At 40.8% G+C, this 25,433-nt stretch overlaps 1 protein-coding gene across 1 annotated transcript; it reads right to left on the bottom strand.

The window, feature by feature from the left end:
- Window positions 1-3: 3 nt before the first annotated feature.
- nipal2 (NIPA like domain containing 2) lies at window positions 4-21,873 on the bottom strand. Its single transcript, XM_004077622.4, has 11 exons — window positions 21,641-21,873; window positions 14,133-14,201; window positions 12,145-12,313; window positions 7,781-7,840; window positions 7,138-7,259; window positions 4,874-4,970; window positions 4,301-4,436; window positions 3,983-4,071; window positions 657-720; window positions 475-572; window positions 4-309 (listed from the first exon to the last, which is right to left on the bottom strand). Exons 1-11 carry the CDS (start codon window positions 21,707-21,709, stop codon window positions 203-205), a joined length of 1,080 nt encoding a protein of 359 aa, XP_004077670.1. The 5' UTR covers window positions 21,710-21,873; the 3' UTR covers window positions 4-202.
- Between the last annotated feature and the right edge of the window lie 3,560 nt (window positions 21,874-25,433).

Genomic DNA, 25,433 nt, shown 5'->3' with positions numbered 1-25,433 from the left:
TAGTGTCATTCTTGAGTGTTTATTCTCAAAGCCATATGTTCCCATTATTCATTGATGCAATAATGCAGAGTCAAATATTTTAAAGAATAAATCAGGGTAGAAAATCACAAATGCAGCCACCAGCACAAGTTCAGAGATGCCCATCATTTCTATAAATAGAAACGTTGACAAAAACTGGGAGTCCCAACAGATGGAGCTGGTCCTACGACTCGTCTGTTTGGCCAGTGCTGCTGCACATGAGTTTAGCTGCCAGGGATCCGTATGTTGGAGTCTTGGCCTCGGGCTGCACTTTGTCCGTGCGCGTTCTGCCTGTGAACATGGAACCGCACAGCTCATTAGATGGACCCTGCTGCCACAGAAGCAGACCTCTTCAAATGAATTCAGGGTGACTGCTGCTAAACCAATTCTTTCAATGGTTGGGTCGTGGGCCAATACAGGGTTTTGCAGGCTGGCTACATTTAAGAAGTGAGTTACCTGGAATCCTGTTCATTTCGATGAAATTGCTGTCTTGTTGCTTTATCTTCGGTCTGTTTCGAGCAATCAGGAAAATGCCAAGGAAGGACAGAAGACAGCTGGAAGAGAGTTTAAGGAAAAATAAACCATCTGGTGTGGCATATCTTGAAGAACCATGGGATGGTAGGATTTATTAAACTTACCCAAGTAAGAACATTAGAATGTTCAGTAAAGCCAAGCCCTCAAACTCTTGGTAAAATACTATTCCTGCAAGGAAAGTACACAAGATTGAAGCATTTTACTGACAACAGCGGCAAGATAGACTGTTTATAGTGAAACGGCTAAAAGAACGATTCTAAGCTAGATTCAGTAACAGAACCAAAATCTACATTTACTGTTGCTCACAGCATCTTTTTCAGAGGAAATGAACAGAACAGGCAATATTTCCAATTTCTGTTTGAATGCGTTACTGACCAGAACCGGTTTTTGTGACCGTCAGTGTTCTAAAACCAAAACAACGATCTTCTTCATTGTGGAACACATCTTAAAGGAGAAGTCCACCCACGGATGTTGTCACCCCGCTGATATGATGCATCAGAAATTTGTTGTTCAGTGGAGTCTATAGTGGGTTTACTGAGTGGGCAGGCAGAGCCGTAGTAATGCCAAGAGCATTTCCAGGAAAAAACGGAGTGTAAGTGGACACGACATGCATAGCGTGGCACCTCGGTCCTGGACGTGTCCCTGTGTGATCATATGCTGCTGCAGAGAAGCAGCATGTTCTTCCTCTAAAGCACCAAAGTGAAACAGGCTGACATGATGTCAGAAAACCGACAGGAAAGTCGGGTTAAGAGATTTCCATCCACAGCACGCTGTGCATGTTTTCCAGTGTTTCCTTCTCTATTTACTCACACAAATATAAACCTGAACCGGCCAAGAAAGTGCAATAAATGAATTTGAGCTTTTGGTTTGTTCAGTCTTGCTGAGCAAGAACTTCTGAGTGTTTGACGCAAACAGAAGTGAATCACCATTTTTGCATGTTGTGCGGGTTGGGACATTTGTCACTGATCGTTATCCTCACACAATTACAATTTTTTTGACAACTTTAGCCGGTTACTTCTGTGGTATTTTTACATGCTTTTGTCAAAACATTATTGAAATATATGGAAAAAGCTCCATTAAAGATTTCTACCAAGAGCAGCAGGTTTTTCTAAATGTGGTGTTGCAGAGCTTTTTTTTTTTTTTTTACACGCCATTTTCCAATTACATTAAAAACTGCACAATGTGAAAGTAGAGATAAGGACACATTTAAATATTCTACTTAAATCTGAAGGTCTCACCAAAGGACAAAACTAGAAAATTGGCAAAAGACAGGGACTATTAAAAAAAAGATATACAATAAATAATGAACCCATTAAAAGAGGTAAGTTTTTTTTGGTTTGACCACTGAAAACAAACTAGTAGCTCAACCTTCTGCCCGTCCTACATGCTTTCTCTTGTTTATTTCAAATTCATAGTTTTGCCATTAAAAAATACCTTTATGGATCATAGTAGTAGTAGATTTAGGCGCCGTCATCTGGACTTATTTTTCAGAGTTAGAACACGCATCACATCTTATCCTAGAGGCTTTGTCAATTCTGAATTGACAAAGAATTGACAAAGTCACTTGAATAAGAGGTGAAATGTCTTCTAACTTTAAAAATGAAGTCCAGATGACGGTGCCTAAATCTACTACTATAATGGAATCAACCTGGATGAAGTCTTCATAGACATACGTTTATGGATGTTCACAGGAAAACGTTGAAGTTAAGCCAAAACCATGACATTTCTTGACACATTTTGATTCAAGAAAAAGACTTTAAAATGTGATAATGATCATAATTATATTATTATTATGTACACTGTTGTATATTGTTATTATTATATCAATACACAATCTGTTAGAGAAGGCGTTACAGGTCTGTTACGGACCGGAATCTAGTTTGTAGGAGACAAGTTTTTATTATTCTTATTTACTGAGGAATTTACAAATTATTTAAAAAAGGGAATTCCATCTTTAATCCAGAAATAATGTCTTTTAAAATCTCACTCTTATCACCTTTTGATCTATTGTAAAAGTGTTCCGAGAGGTCTTTTAATTATGATTATGCTGTTTTTAGATAAAAAACCTGTGTTGTTTTCTAGGACATAGTTTCTGCAGTTGGCGCGGAGAAAGCCTACCCTAACCTCCCAACATCCCTTTGTTTACACTCTCTCCCGTGACCTCACAGCCCCTCAAACCCCCAACCTAACATTAACGGTGCAACAAAAATGGCTAGCAATATAGGAGCTATCCAGCTGTACAGATTAGACTCAGATTCCAGCTAAGACGAGGAAAATAAAGACATACATGGATCTTTTTGTCTGCAGTGGATGCATCAGAATGAAGCAGAGCAGAGAGACTGTGGCTTGCAGCCACATCCTGGTAGTTTCTACATAACTACAGCCTTTTTCCAATGGCATTTTTCATCTGCTCCTGATTCGCAATGATTTGAATTAAAAAAATACTCAGAAATGCAACTTTAGGCTTAATGTTCGTTATATTTGTCCTCCATCATCAGAAAAATACTACAAGAACATGTTAAAAAAAACACAGTTTTCATTTGAGTGGGTCTTTAAAGTGTGAGAACTGATGGCTGATAAATACTTTTTCCCCCCTATGGTGTTAGAGGGCCTATAATATAGAAAGGAATGATATAGGCGCTATATCATTCCTTTTTTAAACCTTTCAGAGTAAACTATTTCCATATATAAAGAATATATTGCCTTTATGACACTAAAGATGGATTTTTTAAAAATAAATATCAGTTACTTCAGCGAGCTCCTATTTTAAAGTGAAAAGATTCAATTTCTGAGGCTCCGCCTTTCTCTCCTTGCGGGAGTCGCCCATTGCATGCCGTTAACTTAGAGCCAGCCTCGTCACCGGGTCTGCATTTCCCCCACGAAAACAAACAACATCCAAACTTCCACAAATATGGATTTGCATATTGTGGGGGGAGAGGGTGTGTGGGTATGTTAGCCTGGGGCGGAGCTGGCAGCGCAGACTCCTACTGGAAGGGGCTGTTCTCCCCTTGTGATAACACAATGTGAGGAATACTCAGAAAGGCAAGATTGGATCAAAATACCGCTTTGGGGTTGTTTTTCACGAGGAACGAACATTTTGATTCACTTAAAATATGTATTATATATTATATTATATATTAAAGTATGCTCATGTGACACTGTTAGATTCTGGTTCAAAAAAAGACCAAAATAATTCCTTAGAATTATTAGAAGACAAGGTCAACAGCCAATGACAATGACAATGTGAAATAAATACATGCACTGGAAAAAATCTGTTCAACAACGAGAGATGAACCACGTAGGACCACTGTATCATATAGTTATGCGTAACAGATGACTGCTTGGTGCTCAGAGGGATCCAGCAGACCCTCAGTCTGGTGCAGATGAAGACCCTTTTTAATTTTCCCCAGAGGGACATTTTGGTGCTTACCTGCAACTATAGCACTTGTAGTGAAGAACACAAAGTTGATTGGAACCACTTCTGTGGCATCAAACATCTTCATGGCCTGATTGAGAAATCTGCAAGAAGAAGATCATAGGATTAGAGAAGAATAGTACAAAGCCCCATGATGACACATACTCTCTGCCTTTTCCAATTCACAGGTGCAGTGACGTCCCCGTGCCAGAACAGCAGTCACCTTCAACTTGCTCAACAAATGAAAAGCCTTTCCCTGTGATGGGAAACTTGAACAAAGAGGCTGTAAAACCATGCAGGGTGCACAGAAGCAGTGAGAGAAGCTTGACTAACTTAATCTGGAATCCGCAGGAGGCCACCATGACAACAAGCATGACGTAGAAGATGGGGTAGATGAGCTGCAGTTGACCTTGTATCGACTCGGTGATCATTCCTGACACCGCCTTCACCGAGATGACTGTAAGAGAGGCTGCAACAGCACAGACATCACTCCAGCACCTGCACCACTTCAAAACAAGTTCCTCACCCTTCCTCATTGATTCGTACGGTCTGGGACTGCCAGCTGCTGTGACTACATTTTCTTTCAGAATTATTATTTGCTCTTTACACTACCATAATTCTAAATGTAGCAAATTTTAATAAGTAAATCAATCAATACAACAAGTGGAAACATCATTCTTTCCCACTAAAACACTATCATGGTGCCTTATATCTAGTGGAATAGGTTTATTTAACTAGTAATTAGTCAAATGTATGTGGTCAGAATGAGAGTTTTTGGAGTGCATTACAGAAACGGCAGCAGAGCACAGATCCAGGTTTGGTAGCCTGGCAACAAGGCAACCTCTGAAGAAGCGGTTTGAATCCCAACTTCTGCACTCATTCAGGCAGCTCCAGACTTGTTCATACCGAGCAGGGCGACCAGCAGCATCACAACGACGATGTGCTTCACATTTCTCCTCTTGTACAGATAGAGGAGGATGCAAAAGAGGATGATCTCAATAAGCTGTTGAGAGAAAGCAGAAGAAGCGTACACAATCATTCACGCCGAATCTATTCCCTTCAACTTTGCAGGAAAAATGAGAACATGAACTGCAATCCCTCCGACCCTTATCTGTTTCACAAAGTGCTGCGAGCAGTCAGAGTGCAGTGGGTTTTAATGGAAACAAATGACTGTGGCAGAAAAATGAAATGAATTCCTCGTCCTTAATGAGAAGCCTTGGGCTGTCCTTGTAAGCCCAGCAGCATTAAGACATTAAAGGACCAATAAACACCAGCTGTAATGGATGGAGAGAGGGAAAAGTACATCTACAGTATTTAGGAGAAAAGGGCAAGATGACCTTTAAATGTCTCCCAATGTCATCCCGATGCAGCGGTAAGCACGCCAAATAAAGAGATGTTTTCAAAATGTCAATATTTGGCATAAAGATGGATCAACAGAGATCAGGGTCTCTAAGAGCCGATTTACTTGTTTACAATACACCTTCCTCAGTAAAAGACAGTCAGCAGTCTTCCCAGATTGAATGACGCCGTGACCTCTAGAAATAATGAGAAGTTTGTTGTGGATATTTCATTTCCTCTGATTAATCAGCAGCTACAGTTAATCCCACCCTTGCTCTGCTGCAGGCTGACGACTATTAACAAATGCTCTGCCTGCAATGCAAAACCACAGAAAGCTTTGTACACACAGCAGCCAGAGGAAACAAAACTGGCTTGATTTAAAAAATCCTTTTCCTTTTCTTCAGCTCTCCAACTGTGATTTCCTGCAGGAATCTTTCTCATTGTTGCTCCTTTTGTCTCTACATTTTTCTCCATCAGCTCAGAAAATGGGACCAGTTCCAAGAGTAAATGGGGAATGTCGGTCTACTGTAATGCTGTGGCCTGGATGATGACAGCCCCGCTCTGCAGGGCACCCTTACCTTTAACACCTTAAAGCCCCGCCCCCATTTGAAATGGTGTTTTACATTTTTTTCTGATCATGGAGGACATATATAAAGAAAATTGAGCTTAAATTTGAATTTCTGAGCATTTCATTATCAAATTGTTGTGAATCAAGAGCAGATGAAAAATTTAGTTTGAAAAAGATTGTATTTGTGGCGTTAACGTTACAATCGGCAAGCTCCCTGCTCTGCTCCATTCTGATGCATCCACGTACAGACAAATAGATCCGTGTACGTCTTTGTTTTCCTCGTCAGACCTGGATCTGAACTGTATGACTGGATAGCTCCTATACTGCTCACCATTTTTGTTGCACCACTAATGTTAGGTGGGGGGGGGGCTGTAAGCTAGTGGGAGAACGTGTAAGTAGATGGATGATGGTGGGGGGGACAGGGTTGGTCCATGCCACAGCCTCGCCAATGACTCAGAGGTGAATTTCTGATGAACTCCTGCTTCTTTGCAAAAGCTATGTCCCAGAAGACGACACAGATTTTTTAAAATTTGGTCTAAAAACAGCATAGTTAAAAGACGACTGGGAACATTTTGAAAATAGATCAAGAGGTGATCAGAGTGGGACTTTATGGAACCAGAGAAGTCATCATCCTTCTGGGCTCAGTTTTGGGTTTATTGATAATCAATAAATCTAAACAGAACCAGCCTTTCTTCAAATCTAAAGTTTTTTTTATTTAAAAACAGTGAAAACCTTAAAAACATTTAAAGAGTGCTTCTACCCAGAATGACTTATTAAATTAAGTCATTTTTGGGGAAAATTATACAGTAGAAAAAAGAGCTTTTTCCCCCAGCTCTGTTCTGCACTTTGGATCTGTTACCATGACAACGCCTGTGTTTATGCCATGTTTGCCTGGGGTGAAACTGGATCAGGAGAGTCCATGGATGAGTGCTAATGCACCTGCCATGCGAGGTAGGAGCAGTACGATTACTTTTGTCATTTCATTAATTAAAAGTGTATCAAACAGGAACATTCATTTGTATATTTTTAACCCCATTAAAAAGACGCTCGTCAGATCATGTTCACCTGATCATCAATTTACATTTGCCAACCAGCAGCTGAAAATCCTTGCAATTAACCTAAAAAGGGCTTCCAGTTGGCGATCATGAATTCTTTTTAATTGATTTCAAAAAGTTGGCATAGTTTGAATTTTGACAGCATCCTTATTTTTCCATGAGTTCATATAGACTGACTGCTTCAAGAAGGAATTTGAAGAAATACCTACAAGGTAAAGCAAAAAGTGCCAGCTGATGAAGTAGTACTGCACCAGATGAGCTGTGATGTGGGTTGATGTATGGGGGGCGAAGGTAACAAGGAGGTATGTCCCTGTTATTGCCAGAGTGCCACCTGTGAAAGGAGGACGGCACAAAGTAATAAGGCTGCAGAAATGTTTTTTTCCACTGCAAACATACAAAATAACTGTTAAAAATGTATTTCACACGTTATGTCAATCAGAACAACTCAAGCGATACTACAAGCTGCTGAACCTGCAGGGAATACTGAAACTTTCTACTGGATTGTTCTAATTTACTATTTTTTTTATTCTGCTCAAATCCATCCACTAAAAACCATTCCTACAATAAAAAGATAGATTTTTTTCCAGAAAAAAATGTAATTTTACTTGATCTGACAACAATACACAAAGCTGTCAGCTTGCTGTGTGACCATGACAGCTTTTAGCAGTAGACTCCACAGCCAAGCAAAGCAATCCCAGCTGTTTTTACAATGCAGATTAGGATTCAGCGCATTAGACATGCTGGAATTGTTATGTTGTGCTTTTGTTTACACTGTAATGCTGATATGATCTGAGATATGCTCTTCTCAAGTCCCCTCTGCAGGGAGTGTTGTGGTTTCAGATGTTTGCTCACCAACAATGTCAGAGGTGTACACGGTCTCCTTCAGGAAAACCACGGAGATGACGACGCTGGCTGAGAAAAGAAGATCTCATTAGTCGGTTTCTTAAAAAGTGAAATAAGAAGAGAAGCTTCACAAACAACACTTGTCAACAATTGATCAACAGATTGCCTGAACACACAGACCGCATGGCAACAGAAGGATCAGCACAATCAAATCCGTCGGCCCCATGCTGTTCCACGCTTTTGTGAGCTTATTGATCAGGATGGTAATCAAAAATTGCAGCAGAGGAAATCAAAAGCTAAGCCTGGGTTGAGTCTCTTGAAGGCTTTGTGGATGTCCCCAGAATGGAGGCTGACTCAGCATTCAGCTGTCACAGCGGCAGACAGCGACGCGGGCGTTACACACAGACGTGCTGTCGAACAGGCGGGGATGCAGATGGATGGCCACACAGGCAGACATGCTGCCCGAGTCAGAACAACAAACACGGATGACATGGAAGCAACAAGATCTGCCGGTGACAGCAGCCGGGGAGGGGGCTCAGGCCTTCTTAACACTTAACCACCTCAATGAGAAAAGTCCCGCATGCTGTCATTCAGACGGGGCAGACAGCGATACACAGAGAAATGAAAAGGTGCTTGAAAAAAGGGACACAACATGCCAAAAGACTTTTTTCTAAACACTCAAACGGATGCTATGCAAAGGGGGGAATTTTGTTATCAGAGAGTGGATTTCAGCCCCAAAAGCTCCATGACTAATATATCTGATTTAAAGGTGAACTTGGTGCAGATCTTCATCCTTTGTGTTGACTTTCACCCACTTATCGTGAACCCTTCAGGATGTGGAACACTGTCAGGACTGCTCTGTGTATTTGGAAGTTTTACAAACACTCATTTAAATTCTGATGAAACAGTAAGTTGTTAAATATTTCATACTGTGAGGACGTTCACATACACATTAACGGCTGCACTTTTGCCTCTGGGACCATCTGGATCTAAGAAGTAACCATAGCAACTCACAGCAAAGTGAGATTCACACAGCTTGATAAAATGAGAAATGTGGCAACAGGAACCTCTGGAGGGATGCGGTTGTGTCACTGCTGCTGTGTGTGTGTGCGTGTGTGTGTGTGTGTGCGCCCATCAGATCAGTACAGCCTTAATTCAGTACATGTTCTCTCAGATGTGCGGTAATGGGAACCTCCCTGTGGGAAAATTCAACGTGTCTGACTTTCCGGCACATCAGAGATCTGACGCCACAAGATAAAAGCGACTAAAGTCTGGCTTCCATCTTCAGAAAAACCTCATTTATGGTAAATGTGCTGGCTTACGTACACACAAAGACAGACTGACAGAAAGTATCTGACAAGAGTGCAAGCATGTATTTGATGTGCAATTCTCAGCTTGAAAGTGAAATCTCTCTGCAAAAGGACTTTTGTGGGGCTTTTTTAAGCTCATGGAAGTCATTAGGAAATGTTAACAGACTCTTTGAATTTCTAAGTGGTGTCAACATGTGTTAATAAACGCATGTTTGATGTCTGAGATGCATGCTTCTCCTGCAGGTTTCTCTTTTTTCTTCCGCCTCATTTTCATTTGATGACATGTTATCTGGGAGAGCAAGCTGATGCTCTTCTCCACACAGCAGCACCGGGACAATGCTGTCATTCCTAATAGAGACGGCTCTGTGGACAGGACAGCAGTAATTGCTCTCTGTGGAGCATTGGAGTTCCGGTGTGACATGAACGGACAGGCGGCTGACAGGAGCATGAGATGCCCCCCCCCAAAATTCACTCCTCTCATCTATTTATACACCTCCACTTGGTTCCTTGTTCCTTCCTTTTTGTTCTCCCCAATTTACTCGTCTTTCTGAAGCCAGACACCTTTTTGTTTCCTCCCCTAACCCACAAGCCACTCTGTTTACGCACTCCAGCCATACGAACCCCCTCCACCCCCCGGAAGCTAAAGGGGAGCTCCAGGAAAACCATTAAAACAGCACAGCAGGGGGAAGTTTGTGTGTGTGTAGTTGTGCATGCATCTGTCAGTCAAGGGAGCTTCTCAGATTGACTAAATCCATTAGCCCAGGGTGTACTTCAGTCACACACAACTCGTAGCCGCATGTGCTTGAGCGTTCATTTCCATATGTGTGAATCAGTGTGAAGGAGTGACTTGTTACCAGTGCGGACAGATCGTAAAGCAGTCGCAGACATATTGCTCTTCATCTGTGCTGCATCACTCGATGAAAACGTCCTTGAGAAGCACTTGACAGCTGCTCTGCAGCGCCGCTTCTCATGAGGATTACTACCAGTAAAACGGGGGTGAGTGAAGCTCATCTTCACAACACATTAAGGGGTTCCTGTTTTCAAGCTTGTCCTTAATCCTTGTTATTTCAAGACAACATTTATCAGCTCACTAAAGCCTAAAGAGCGTTAGCGCTGCAGCGAAGAGGAGCAGCTACATGACATTTGCAGCTTGTTTTTTCCACAAAACAATTCAACCACTTGCAAGATGATACTGCAGGAAATTGTTGGGTGACGACCATCATTACAATCATCGACTCTTCCTGCATCACAGTGACAGGAGGGGAACTGTTCTAAGTTGAATGCTCCAAGCAGCTTCCAGTTGAAGCACACTCCAGAATAGTGAACACTGAAATTAGTCAGATTTACTGCATGACAAAGAGGTTACAACTGGGTTACAGTGTTTGTCTGGAGTGAGTCATAGGATTCCTTAAGCCCAGAGCAGTTAGGTTACGTGTAAATCTGAAACGAGAAGATATTTAGATTCACCCAAATCATGTCAATATTAATAAAATGTTCACCATCATTCGTCCAGGACAAAGGAGGGATAAAAAATATAAGAAAACACTGTTAACATTGACATCTGTGGGGGGGACTTCACAGGGTTGAATACGAGTCTAAATAGTTGATTGTAAAAAAAAAAAGGTTTATAAAAAAATGTGTTTTTGATGTTTTTAGCGTGTTCTTGTGGCATTTTTCTCATGATGTAGGAAATATTTAAAGAAAATTAAGCTTAAAATTGCATTTCTAACTATTTTCCTATTCAAATCATTGTGAATCAGGAGCAGACTAAAAAAGTCATTTGAAAAAGATCTTATTTGTAACGTAAAAAATAGGCTAGGCAGGCAGCAAGCTCCCTGCTCCGCTCCGTTCTGATGATCCACTTGCAGACAAATAGATCCATGTTTGTCTTTGTTTTCCTCGTCTGAGCTGGAATCTGGGTCTAAACTGTACGGGGGCTAGCTACGATTTTGCTCACCATTTTTGCTGCACCAGTCATTTTAGGGGGAAGGGGGCGGTAAACTAGAAGGAGAGAGTGTAAACAGAGAGCTTATCCATGAACTGGGCGTTATGCAAGTTAGAAAATTAAATGGAAGTGTTTCTGGATAAATTTGTCCTCTTTCAGGATGAGTTGTGTTGTTCTGACCAGCATGTGAAAAGGTTAGAAAGGAGCAGAAAACTTGATTATGGTGAAAGTGCTTTGTTCAAAACAATAATGTAGTTATTCAAATGGGATTGAGTGGATAAATCACTCACTGTGCTGAAGGTTCTACAACATCCACCTTCCACCTTCTTTTGGACAAGTGTGCAATACTTTTTTAGCAATAATTTTAGCGGCAGTTAATCTTCCTGGTCTGGTTTTAGAACAAGCTTCTTTTAGGTTTTTATCTTAACCAGCAAAACTTAAATTTCTTCATTCGAGCAAAGAACACATGACAGGAAAGGCAAAGAGTAATGCATACTTTACTAAAGCAAACAGGCTTTAATGCTAATTTGATTGTAATTGTTTGTCCGCTTCATTGGTTTGGTAAAAATGATTTCCAAACGTTTTTGACTGAATTACATGTTGTGTATTTTAGTTTGTGTGTTAAATTTGATGAATCAAACACTGAAAAAGGTATAAATATAGATAATTGAGGGTAAAATTGTAGCAAGCACAAATCCATTTAGTACATGTTTTATTATAAAGTCTGAACCTGAATGATGCATTTATCCAGAAGCTGCAGACTGAGCCAGGGCAAGCTTACATATGCACAGCATGGAAACGACAAACATTCTAGCAGATCTTGAAAGAAATTTGGCAGAAAAAGAACTCTTTGGTTTAAAATGAAAAATATTTGCTTTGCATATTCACATATTTACCTTTAAAAAGGTAAAGCTAACACCAAGTGACAATCTGTCTCAGCCGTTGATTTTTCCTGTACTGGTAAGGTATTGCAGGTTTTAGTGTTCTAAATCATAAATGCTTGATCTTTTGGCCATGAAAGGATGCATTTGCTTTGACAGCATCACAAGAACTGCATGAAGCATTTGCTTTCGCTAAAACTCGTACTTTATTCATGAGAGAAAAAAGGTCATACTCACCTATAACAGACACACAGCCCAGCGGGGCAATAAGCGAGGCAGGTGCAAAGCCGTAGGCCGCAAAATTCCCCAACTCCCCAACGCCCATGAGAGTCACACCGCACCACCACACGCCGGAGGTGTAATACGGCTTGGAGCCACGCTGAGCCTGACGGACATGAGCGTATTTCTGTACGGGGAGGAAGAAACATTGTTCACCTCGTCTTCAGTACTTTAAAAACAAAGCCGGCAATTTAAGAGACAACTTTGGTCTGAGGCAGTTTCCTCCAACTCCTCACACACCTGCTCTGCTGATGACCATTTTATTCTGAAAGAAGCGACAATTAAGAAGCAGGAAGTCTTCTAATCCTAACACTAATTTACAGGATACTTCATAATTAACAGCAATTCTGTCTCCACGAGCTTGTGGAGGCTAATAATAATCAACCATAATCAGCTTTTGCAGCATTTCCAGTTTGAAGCTGCATTTGTCTGTCAGCCTTTACGCCACAAACAGCACAGTTTCTGCATTGTCTCAATCAAATGCAACCAAGCATAAAAGCTGAATGTAATTTACAGACTATGGGTGAAATATAATGATTGTTTGCAGCTATAAAGACTTTAGGACAACATCACATAAAGTGTAGAAATGATGGATGTGTGTTTGTGAATACCAAAGGACATTTACTGACTGTATGAGCTTCTACAGAATGCAAACCTGATGAACTTCATAGGTACAGCGTTTTTCACGCCGGATGCCCTTCCTGCCACAACTCACACAGGGAGAACTAGACTTGGGCCTCTTTGTGCCTACATAGGTAAGCAGTAGCACGAAGGACATTGCCTAAAGTGGCATTCTCACTGGACGCGATTCGCCCGTCATATTCTTGTCTGCCGCTTCGCTTTTGACGCACGTCAAATTACTGTTCGATGCCTGCCCTAAAATGTCATCGATGCCCCGGCCGCGTGTGGGAGGAGCAACCGCCAATGTTTTTCTGGACTTCATTTATTGCCACACGATGAAAAGCATGGAAGTTCGCTACTCTGTCCACTGCCCTATTGGATTTTTTTTTCTACCTGCTGATGGAGTCACTGAAAATGTCAGATGCCCGAAGCTGAGTCCTAGATTGGTTGACGCGCCCAAATCACACAGCAGGACCTCAGATTGTATCTGTACATTGAAACTTAATGCCCCTGATGCGTGAATTGCTTCAGTGTAAATGCAGCCTAAGGAACCACACTGGATGAGGCTCATTGCTGGGAATCAAACCCTCGTTTCTTACATGCCAGTACGACACTCAGCCAACTGAGTCATCCAGCCACTTGTTATGTAAATTAAAGCCTTGTTTCCACTGCGCGGTCCGGTCCAGTATTCTGAGCGTTTTCATATAAAACTGACCTATTAAACTGCGCCGAACAATACCATTTTTGGTTACCACGTGTGTTTTAGGTCCATAGAAAAATGGAATAGACCAGTTAGGGCGGAGCTTCTGTTGAAACCCATTGATTGGCTGAAGGTCATTATGACAAAAGAAAGCTCCAAGAAAGATCCAGAGGTATTCCTCTTCACCGCTCTCATTCTTCTCTCAAACAACATTAAATGCTTTGTATCTACAAAGAACCTAAAGCTAAGAAGAAAAAAAAGGAAGCTGCTGGAGGATCTCCATTGTTGTTGTTAGCTTTATGCAGCTATCCAGCTGAGCGGAAACGCTCTCCTGAATTACCTGGACCATTCTAAACTGGACCAGACCGGACCGCTCAGTGGAAACAAGGCTCTATAGTACTATATTTTATCCATAATAAAAACAATTGCCTGTCACCAGATGCCAACTTTAAGTTCAAAAAGGTTTATTGAGTCATAATATTCACATGTTCTGCTGACCATTGCTAAATTAATGCACGAGTGAGTCCATAAAAAGTCTCAAGGCAAGATTTTGCAAACTTGAGAAAACTGTCAGTGGAAATGTTCAGTGTCCGTTCAGAGTGAGGGGAATTTCCATGTTATTTACCTGAATGTTGAGTGAAAAGCTGATGAGGACATTCCCACATATGGAGATGAGGATTCCCAGGAGATAGTTCTGTAGAAACAAACAGTAAACAGGCAAAAAAATTTTTGTAAGCAAACACAGAAGCCGTTATCCAGATATGTTCTCCTCACAACAGAATGGTGCTCATCACTAAATTTCAATATTTAAGATGCTTTTCAGACATTAAGAAACAGGTTTCCTTCATTTTAAATTTTTTAATGAGACTAGATTTCCAGTTCTACACAATATTTAAAAAAATGGCCTCATTGAGTCAATAGTAACCTTACTTTAGTGCATGCTGCAGCAAATTTAACCTTGAATTAATGTTATATATAAAAAGGGAAAAGAGTTCTCTGCTTTTAAAGCCTATTTTATGAAACCTGATACACTTTCTGGAGATACTTAATAAGGACCTGCAGCAGAGCTGAAAAGTTGTTCATTTTGTTAAAAGGAAAAAATGCAGGGACACTTTTACATCACTTCTTTTGAAAAATGGTCATCAAGAGAAAAATGAATTTCAAGTCATTAACATGCTGGTGGCTGTAGATGGACACATTTTACAAAGAAAATCTAAGCATGTTTGTTAGTGGGTGGAAGGTGGATGTTGTGGAGGGAAGAAGTTCGTTGAGTAAAGTAGAGACCAGCATCCCAACGTCACTGCATCCATTATGAATGTGATACTAGAAAACAGAAAGAGTGCACACTTTTCATTACATTATTTAAAAAAAACCATGTCATGTCAAAATCTGTCCAGGGTGTATCCCCTTCTTCTCCCGGGACAGGTCCAGATAACCCCACGACCCCGAAAAGGATACAACGGGTTCAGATAATGGATGGATGGATATCATATCAGTAACACTAAGCTTTTAAGTAAACAAATACAGACAAAATGTCCTCACTAAAATTGAACAAAAAAGCCGTTGAAGAGATCAGTGGTGAATCAGAGCCAATCGTTCAAGTTCAGTTCACAGTTCAGCCCACATCAAAGTGGGCCGCAATCACAAGTTTAACAACTTCTGACACTTTAATGGGGCATCCTTCAACTTAACATCAAAAGGTAAGCTAATAGAACATCTGTCTGATCTGGTATAACATCAGGATTGGATATGCAAAGGTTAAAGTAATAAATTAGATGTTTTAAATCTGCATGTTTAATACATGCCAGCCACATTCTGTGAGACCCAACTGCCTCATTTCTATAAAGGCCTGTTCACACCGGGACGAATTTCGCCGGCGATTTTCGCCGACGTTTAACGCCTCGTGACTAAACAAAGGGCACCAACGAGAGTGTGCACACCGACGCGAAAAAACGCCACGCGTTAAAGCGTCAAAAAAAAAAAAACGCCTCGGGTTCGTTTTTTTTTTTCTACTCGACCAATGAGAACGGCGCTTTTGCTCACGTGTCTGGAGCTTCTGAAGTTACAGTAAAACACAACTTGGGGGCGCTCAAACACAAAACTCCCTTGCTGAGCACACATACCAGCGAAGAAGATAGACGCCAAGTAGCGTCTACACTGCCGCGAAGAAATAATGACGGACATTCTAAAATATCCCCGAACCAAGCACCAGTTGGAGCTACTGGTGCTTGAAATATTCATGTTTTCTTTGTTTGATTCTGACAAGCGTGTAAATACTTGCTCTCTTCTTCTGAGTGAAAAGCGACTTTAAGAAGCGTAAAGTTGCGCAGCGCCACCTTGTGTACAGGAGTATTTCTGTTTACATTAAGCGCCATCTAATGTCAGGGAATGAAATTACATGTTCACTCCACTCATCGTCAGCGAAAATCGCCTGGGTGTGAACACAAAAAACGTGGCGAAAAACGCTGGCGAATAACGCCTGGCGAATATTCGTCCCGGTGTGTACGGGCCTTAAAAATGAAAATTAAAAAAATGAATGGAGGGAGCTGAGGAAAAAACACAAGTATGCTTTGCATCTAACCAAAATAAAATTTTTTCAAGTGAAATACTTGCCAGAGCTTTTATAATGGATGTCAAAAACGTCACACCGTCATTAATTAAACTTGTTGCATCTTCACCTTTTGGCTTCTCGGCTTGGCAAAGATTTTTACGCCGAATACCCAGTATTTTATCTGGGCTGTGGACCGGCACAGGGAGACCCATACTTAGGCCTCCTTATGGCTACATAGTTAGGCAGTAGAGCGAAGGGTCTTTGCCTAAGGAACCTGGATGAAGCTCATGGGACACCCTGGGAATCAAACCCAGGTTTCCCTAGTCCTGCACTAATACAAGAACTTAAATGTTATATTTATGGTTCATATCTCCTATTAAATTATGGGGAATCTTTTTATGAATATTACAAAAAAAGTCCCATATTTGTAACCTCCTTCAGAAGGAATTTAGGGTCATGTTTGCCATCATTCTTTTTAACTGAAAATTAGGTGCGGAACGATTCATTTTAGCAATGATTTGATGGACATCACAATTAGTGGATGCCGATCCAAATCATAGTCGATTTTGGTTCATTTAGAATGATCCGATTCACTGACCTAAAATCGATCTTCATCCAAAACGTCAACCATTGTGACTCAGAGAAAAATACCCTGTACTGAACAGTGCAGGTGAAATTTCCAGATTCCTTGTATTTCTTAATAAAAATATTAATCATAACGGACTGGATTTGTTTGCACTTTTCCAGACACTCAAAGTGCTTACAATGTATGTCCATCATTCATTCACTCCTCATTCATCCTCTGTGTTGGTAGACTACTGATGAAGCCACAGTTGTCCTGGGGCAGTCTGACAGGGTCATGGCTGCTAGTACATGGCTACAGCCCCTCTGACCATCACTGGGACATTAATACGCATTGGCTCGGGTGGGGCCATGCTGGAGGAAGGGAGGTAAGGTGTCTTGCCCAGGGACACAGCAGCAGTTTGGCTGAGGGGAGTGGGGAGTGTCACTGGCACCAGTTTCTTTCTTACAAGATAATCAAGTGTAAACTAAATATGTGTCCAAACAAACAAGCAAACTAGAATGAATGTCAAATCCATTCACATTTTAGTTTCCCAAAGTTCAGTCCACTGTTGTTTTTCCACATCCAAAGAATCCAAAGGGAACATTATTGGAACATTCTAGCACACTGTCTGGTCACATGACTTTACTAAATTCAAAGTGTTTCCACACATTGGACTGAAGTAATGGTTGATCAGTTTTTGCTGATGTCATCAGGTGTGTGTTGTCTGCTGTGATGCACTTTTTCGTTTTTACTTTATAGTAAAATAAACCTACTGTGTCTCAATCCAAATTTATTATTATCCAAATTATTTAGTATTTTCCATGATCAGTATAATCGATTTATTTCATTTTTAAGTGATTTTATGATGGCAAATCGATTAACAACTTACTTCAGACAGATCGCTCTGGTTGGATTGTAGGAATATAAAATCGATTAAGTCCATTAATCGTTACACCACTACTGAAAATACATCAACGAGTACAAAAGCAATACAGGCAAAAACATGAAAATAAATGTACATGAAAAGACAACAAGAAATCTGAATTTTAAAAAATAACCGCAAAACCATGATTTGGAGCTGAAAACAGAAAGTGTCCGTCTGCAGTCCACTAGTTCCGGTCCACAAGCACAAAGCAAATCTAACACCTGACATGACACTGACTGCTTCTCCACTGCAGCCAGATAGAGTTCATCCAGCAGAGGGTTGTGGTGCAGTTTGAAATGTCAGAGGGCAGAGTTTGGTCATTCTGCTCTTCACTTTAACTGTGATGAACCCACTGACCTGGATCCCCCTGATCCAACACCCCAGATGAACATGAGTCAGACCTCAGTGTGTTTGTGTGTGTGTGATGATTTCACAAGCAAACAAGATGATAGAGGAAAAGGAGGGGAGGGGGAGGGGGCAGATGTGCAGACTGCTGATGAGAGTCCTGGGGGGACTGATATCACATCAGGGTTTGAAAGTATGTTACGGTGTTGGTGTTCTGTGATTGACCTGAATACTGAAGCAGTCAGTCAGTCGGATGAGGGCGGGGTCACCGTTACTCTGGAAAAATGATGAGACTGATGGCATGTTCTTCCATGGGGGTCTTTGCTCTCCAAAGATCAATAACCGAGCCAGGCTGTGTCAGATACTCATCTATTTCACAGACTTCACACAGGAGATGGCAATTTAAAGAGCAAGACGGGATTCTGCCCGTCTGGTATTGGAGATTTTCTCATCTGATTAAGTTTAGCAGCTACTGAATCCAAACAAATTACAAGAAATTATCCCCGTCTGAATGGTTTGTCTGGCAAAAACAAAAAACAAAAGAGCTGATGTGTGTGTTTGAAGGGGGGGGGGGGTGTCATTCATAAAGCTCAGTTCTGTATGCACTGAGGAAGAGAAAGTAAGCACAGACGAAGAAATGGAGCTTCTCTGTCGCAGACTGAGCAAACAAAGCCATCTCATTGGGAGTGCCTTTTGCTTCCTGGACTACTGAGTAAATATTCCTGTTACTACTAACAGACTGCAGGAGACTTACCCCATACAGTATTTATATCAATGTGTCTTTGTGTCTTCTGAGACGAGGGTTTTCAAAAAACAAAGTCAGCAACACTTTTTAAAGGTTTTCTTTGCCAAATTCAGTCATGTGCCACAGAGAGAACGCATGCAGGAATGTCGCAAGGCATAAAATGAGTGTTAGAGAAAAATACTTCAGAAATCACATGTACAAACAATTGAATATATATGAGAACTGACCCCTCCCCTCTGGTGTTCCAAACAGGAAGTACCTACTTCCTGTGGCTACTTCCAAGAAGCCAAAATCCCATAGACTTCTACAGCAAAATAAACAGCTATTCAGTCATTTTATTGGTCAGAATAACCATTCTTGCTCTGACACCATTTTTAAACATGTTCTTGGTCATACTTATATGATAGATTTTGGGTAGCCTGCTTTCAAATAGAATGGGTTTGGACTTCCAATGAGCTCACTCCTGAATGACTAGTGTGGTTGCCATAGAAACAGACCGCCTCGGACCAACCACTGCTTACTGATGCTACTGGTTCCCACACGGTAGCATCCGTATCACAAAAACAAACAAAACAAAGATGACTAAATTAACTTCATTATGTTGGAGCCAGAAGTAAAGCATTTCCTATGGGTGACATTAAAGTCACTTAGTCCAGTTCTCTTATACAGACAATGGTACAAACATGCGTGTCTTTTTAAAATGATAACTGTCTGTTTCTGATGGCACACAGAATAGATGAGATGCAATCAATATCATTCCTAATGAAACATTATTATTTGCAATTTTCACAAACCAAACCAATCTTTATACTCCCTCAATAAAATGTTTCAAAATTTAGACATTCTTGATCAAAACAGGCAAAAAATGTGGTCCACCAGGTTTCTGTTTTATAGTCAATGGGCAGATGAAACAATTTCCAAATTTCTATAGGACTCTGTGAACTTATTTTGCTGTAGGTCTAAACTGTGGCGTCACTCTGTCAGCTCTGCTGTCTGTGCTCTTGTTCCCATGCATGTTTACTTGTTATTTTTACTCATTAACTTGTGTCTCTTTTTTTTGTTAAGCAGATCCTACAGTCATTCTGAGTGTGCTAAACTCTGTTTTGTTCTCTCTGGAGGTAGACAGACACAGCTCTGAAGACTAGTACCAGTATGTTTTTTTTACCCATGTTTCCTACCTGTCCACTGATGACTCATGAATGCTTAATAGTTTCTCATTTTACCATGGATATCCATATTTTTTATCTAATTGGATACTGGTTTGTAAACCTCCTGACAACCTGTTGGATGTCATGCATATTAAAAAAAAAGAAATAAAGTTTTTGCAAATATAACAAAAGGGGGGTTCTATCATTTTTTGAATGTTTTGGTTGCAAAAAAGAAGATTTAGAACAACAAACATTGAAAACTGCAATGGGAATGATTTTATTCTGAATATTTGGATGAAACAATGAAGCTGGAATGAATGAACGGCTGAGGTCGACCTCGTTCTGCCGCAAGACTCTGAACATGAGGTTTAAAAGAGCTGAGCATAAATTACTTTTATAAGAGTTGTTCATGGTGCGTGGGAACAAGAATGTTTGTTGGTAGAGGGCTGGGTTTTTAACTTACCATAATTTCTGTCTATGTTTTTGTTTTTAATTGTAAAATTTTTCAAGCTGTGCACGGTATGAGAAGCCCTTTTTATATATAAAAAAAAGTGTATTTGATTGAACAGAGCACATGATCCCACTCCTCAACAGGACACTGACCAACCATCAGACAGAGATGTTCCAACAGCAGAACTCTTTGTTTCCATGACAATAGGGGTTTGTTCCTCTGGGATAATGGGCTGATCTTTTCACGTTTTGCTCAGAGTTGCTGAGGACAGAAAGATGAGTGACAGTTGAGTCAAAGAACAAACAACGAATCCTGGAAGATAACCCCTAAGACCCACTCAGTTTGTGAACTTTTGGACGAGTGAGTATTTTTATGAAGCACAAGCCTCCCTTTAACAGAAACTGTAAAACACAAAATACATGTGAACCCTAAACATTTATACACCCATGTAAAGACGAAAGGATGTTAAGGACAAAGACAGACAGATATTGTCCCCTGGGATGTTCTCTGGGATGGTGGGTAGCTGCCCAGCTGCTCAGGACGTGTACAGAAGATCTATTCTTCATCAGCCCACATTACTCATTACTCACGCCTCTGTTTCCTCCTCTGCTAATCTCTCATTCAGTCTCTGGTCCCCATTGTCACACAAAAGAAACATGGGAACACAAGTCGGAGAAAATGCGTCTCTGCATGAAGAGCAGGACGGTTAAAGACGAGCAGACCAACACATGTGTCCTGCATGCTGAGCTTAATGGACAGATAGTCAGTGGACAAATGATGAAAGACACAGGGCTCCTCAGGTGCCAAAACTTTCCTGTTGGCTGTTCATGCGCATGACTTCATTACTCAGAGAGCTTTCCAGCCAGAGGTTTTGGCTTAAAGCCTTTTTTTTCCCCTTTCGTTTTTTTTGGCAGGGGGACTCACTTAATCTGTTGCTGTTCATAAGATTGCAGCGTCTTGGAGAGGCAAAGTTCATGAAAAATAAACTGAAGCTTGCTTCTTACCTGCTTGCCTGCAGTGAGGCAAATCAGCTGGAGCCGGCTGGACTAGATTTAAGTCATAGGAGAGTTCATAGAGCAAGCATGGTGGGATAAACCTGAGGTTTGTGGGGATAAAATCCATAAATCCAATCTGTTGTATGCTTTTTTTTTTATTATTCATTATCTGTTTGAGAGCATCAGAAACAGAGCTGCACCCCTGAATCACAGCCAGCATCCTCTCATTATCATATCTGGCAGAATCTTTTCTCTAAAGCTGCCAGGTTTTCTTTTTATATCCAATGTGAGGGAAGGAGAAGGAAAAATCAACAGCTTATGTTGGTCTAGAACCTGCATGTCACAGAGATGAAGCGCAAACCTCCTGCTCACTCCTCCTCCCTGCACCTGCGGATAGATCACACTCACCTGGAGCGGGTTTTCCATGATCTGGGCTTGGTGCGCTTGGCCTTGGGCGGACACAGAGGCGTTCTCCATAGTTTCTTTTTCAGGGACAAGAAAAGTACATCGCACTTTTTAGACTTTTCACCCCCCTAGTCGTAGTTTTATCTCCCCATCCCAGCATCCCACGTCCTCGTCAGGCAGTTTCAACTCCCAGCGAAAAGTTCCTCCTTGTTTAGACCCGGAGCAGGAGCTGTGATAGGTTCAATGACAGCTGGGAAATCAGATACTCCCCCCAGAAAAGTTGCAAATGCAATGATTTTCCTCTTTCTTCTTTAACATCGTTTACATTTCTTAAATTATCTTGCCATCAATAGGAGTGTTCACAAAAATAAAAATAATTGATTAATTGCTGTTAATGCTTTTAGAAGAAAACACTTAGTAAAGTATTAATGAACGACATTTTAAAGTTCATTGAATGCAACACCCGCTGAAAATATGGGGCACAGCGTCACCATCGGCATCTGCCGTATATTTCTGGGTTTAGAAACTGTTTCGACCGGGGGTTTACAACCTTTAACACAAAAAGACCCATTTAGACCAGTTTCTCACGGACCTAAACAAAAGAGGAGCCTCTTTACTGTTAGATCAAGACAATTCACTTATATTTTTGTGGCCAAGACCAGGGGGGTATTCCAGAAAGCAGGTTATGCTAGCTCCCACGGTTAGTTTGAGGCTAAGGAAGTTGATAAACTCAGCTTTCAGTTCCAGAAATGGAGGTATTTTTCAGGATATGTCAAGTTGCCATAGTAACTCATGCTCTGAACATAACCTGGTCTGGATCAGGTTTAGTTGAAGGTTAGTTTGTTTTCAGAGAGGTGAAGCAGCATGGCGTGTCCATTTGAAGATGATTTAGTGGATGAAAAAGCTCAGATAATACTTTTTCCACCGTGAGAGGGTGATAAAACCACGTATGGATGTTGGAAAAAAAAACTTTTTTACTTTGATCTAACTTAATTATTTGCTTCAGTTAAGATAAATCATTTTTTTTGTTAAGTCAGCTTAAAAATAACACGTAGTTTTCAGACAGTTATTTTACTTTCATTCAAATTAATTCAGTTAAGTAAGTGTAACTTTGGTGCTGCTGTTAGATTGGCATTGCAAGGGATTGTGGGATACCATTCCCTTTGCTTGTCTGGCAGCGTTGCCAGATAGAGTCACAGTTTTCCAGCCCAAAAGTCAATTGAAAACCGCCAGACCCAGCCAAAAACCGCCCAACGCAGCTTTTGTTGATGTTTTTTTTCGTACTGGACTGATTTAGCAAAATAAAAGATGTTTCTAAATAAAAGACAGTTCATACTAATAATAAAATGTGTACACTATTGAACATTTCTTCAGCGGGCCGCCTTCTTCCATTCATTTGCTTAACCCGCTCTATACCCGCTATAACCTAAACCTGCGTCCGGCTGTTTCATCCTTGTGCGGCGCTGGAGCGCCCCGACTATCGTGTCAACCTATGATGAACGTATTTTGCGCTCTCTGTGTAGGACACACTGAGGAGCGCGGGGGAAACAACTCTCAGCTGGAGAGGGTGTGAACAGGTGAACGGGTAGAGAGGAAAAGCAGGTAAAGAGGCGGAGGAGGGGCTTTGGCATAAACTCTGTCAGAAAGATGGAAACACGGGCGTCAGATTAAGACGCAGCTTTCCCTGCGGGAGTTGAAGCAGAGACTTTCCCTGGGATGATTTTATGAACTCAAACATGGAAACATGATTACCAAGTAGAACTCTTCAAAATAATAAACCTGATCTCTCCACATTCTCCGTGTCTACCATGCATTGACAAACATCGCTCCATGCAGCGATCAGACCATAACTTCAGCTGGTAGCTCTTCCCACACACAGCCGCAGTGTCAGGCTTTAAAGAACACAATTTCTTAGAGGCGGGGCGGGGCGTTGAACACACCCAACGACAGGTTTGATGACAGAGCCCATTAAGCGTCTCTGCCTGGTGCGTTCACTGAGCTTCAGTACATAAGACTCCAACAGGCACACAGCCTAATGTAGTCCGCTATTATATATTCATGAGGGGAAAAAACCCGCCGAACCTACCCTAAAACCGCCCAAATTATGCATACCCGCCCAAAGCCATTTTTACCCGCAAATTTAGAACCAAAACTGCCCAATTGGCAGAAAACCGCCCTATCTGGCAACACTGTTGTCTGGACGGATTTGGGTTTAAGTGTGGGTTTTTGACCAAATGTGTTTAGTTGTTTAGCTGTTTTACTGTTTTGCCCTGTTATTTTGTCCTACTATGCTTACGTCTCTGCAACATGAGGGAGAGTGAAGGAGAGGATGATGTGTTTATATAGCACCCCTACTGGTGGTTCATGTAATGACAATGATGGAAAATTCTTTAATGAATTTATGCACTCTGAGCATTTTTTTCCCGTCCTTTTTGTTGTTACAAAAATGAGCATATCTGCCGGCTCAAACTTAGACATGAGAGTTCAAGAAATATAATTAATTAAGATGGAAAAAATATTAATTAAATTGGAGTCATATGTCATTTAGTTAGATAAATACGTAAATTTGAGTTGTATAAACAATTATTGAGTTTTATAGACGTAAAAAATTAGGTTGAATAAATTTAACTCAATTATTTGTTACCAATAGAAGTAATTCATTTAAGTTGGCAAAATTGGATAAGTTATATATATGCGTCACAAGGAAAATGGAAACAAGATCAGAAACTCGTGCGTTTACTTTGTCTGTTCTTCTACTACTAGCAGAAACTCTTTCTTTTGATGATGCAGCCGTGTTACTTTTTTGATGGACGTATAATCTTCATACGCCGTCTTTAAAATCTCAGACTCCGTCTCACTGAAGTATAGCGCTTTCTTTTTTTTCCCTTTTTTTCCATGGTGACTCCAGAAATCGGTGATCTATTGAGAATGTCTTTATGTACCTGCTGTGCACGTGCATTAACCCAGGGTTACCAAGTCAAGCGTAATTACGTCAACTCATATCCGGTCTTTTGGAACCGACATACCCAGAGTAAGCAAGTTCAGGCGGATTTCAGCCAGAGTTCAGGGTTAAACTCAGGGTAGTTTAAACATGCTTCCTGGAATACCTCCCAGATGCATATGGCTCTGGAGCCTCAGATGGCAGATCCCTGGTTTAGAGAAGGTATATGGGGTCAAATCAGGATCAGTTTAAATAAATTGAAAAATCGATTTTTGAATTTAAAAAAAAGAAAGAAAAGTGCTGAATTGCTTTTAAAATGTAGGGCAGTAAATAGTTTTTTAGTAGTTCGGGGTTTGGATTCGGACATAGCCTAAATAAACAGTACACAAACGTGAAATTCATTACCTATAATATGGAAAGTAAGGAAAAGTTATAAAAATGTGAAAAATAAATACACATTTTGAAAAAATATTACATTATTACACACGCTGACCTAAAGGCATTGCAGTCAACCCAGTTTGTACAGGACTGCACAATTGTCTGTGCATAAGAACTGGAGCGACTGAGTGTGACATCACCCAAAGAAAATGGTTTTTAGTCGTAATTTTTTCGCAACACTTGCATCGCTGTGTTGGAACCAGAAATTGTCATGAAACAGAGATTGGTCCACATCTGTGTGAATCAACATTTCTATGGCAACCACTCTCGCCAGTCAGGAGTTATTTTCTTGAAAGTCCACACCCCTACCAAGGGGGATTGGTAGAATTTGTTGACAAAACTTCCAATTTGTTAACAAAATTTCCTGTTTGGATGTTCTCATATTCAGTCCAGGGGAAAAACACCAAACACTGCAGT

This window comes from Oryzias latipes, chromosome 16 (assembly GCF_002234675.1).
Source record: "Oryzias latipes chromosome 16, ASM223467v1".
In the NCBI taxonomy this organism is placed as follows: domain Eukaryota; kingdom Metazoa; phylum Chordata; class Actinopteri; order Beloniformes; family Adrianichthyidae; genus Oryzias; species Oryzias latipes.
The sequence above is the reverse complement of the archived record's forward strand: the minus strand, read 5'-3'. Positions and strand labels throughout refer to the sequence as shown.

Coding starts and splice junctions, on each gene's coding strand:
- nipal2 (XM_004077622.4), bottom strand. CDS start 21,709: ATGGAGAACGCCTCTGTGTCCGCCCAAGGCCAAGCGCACCAAGCCCAG. Junction 14,202..21,640: donor TCATGGAAAACCCGCTCCAG/GTGAGTGTGATC, acceptor TTGTTTCTACAG/AACTATCTCCTGGGAATCCT. Junction 573..656: donor ATTCTAATGTTCTTACTTGG/GTAAGTTTAATA, acceptor ACTCTCTTCCAG/CTGTCTTCTGTCCTTCCTTG.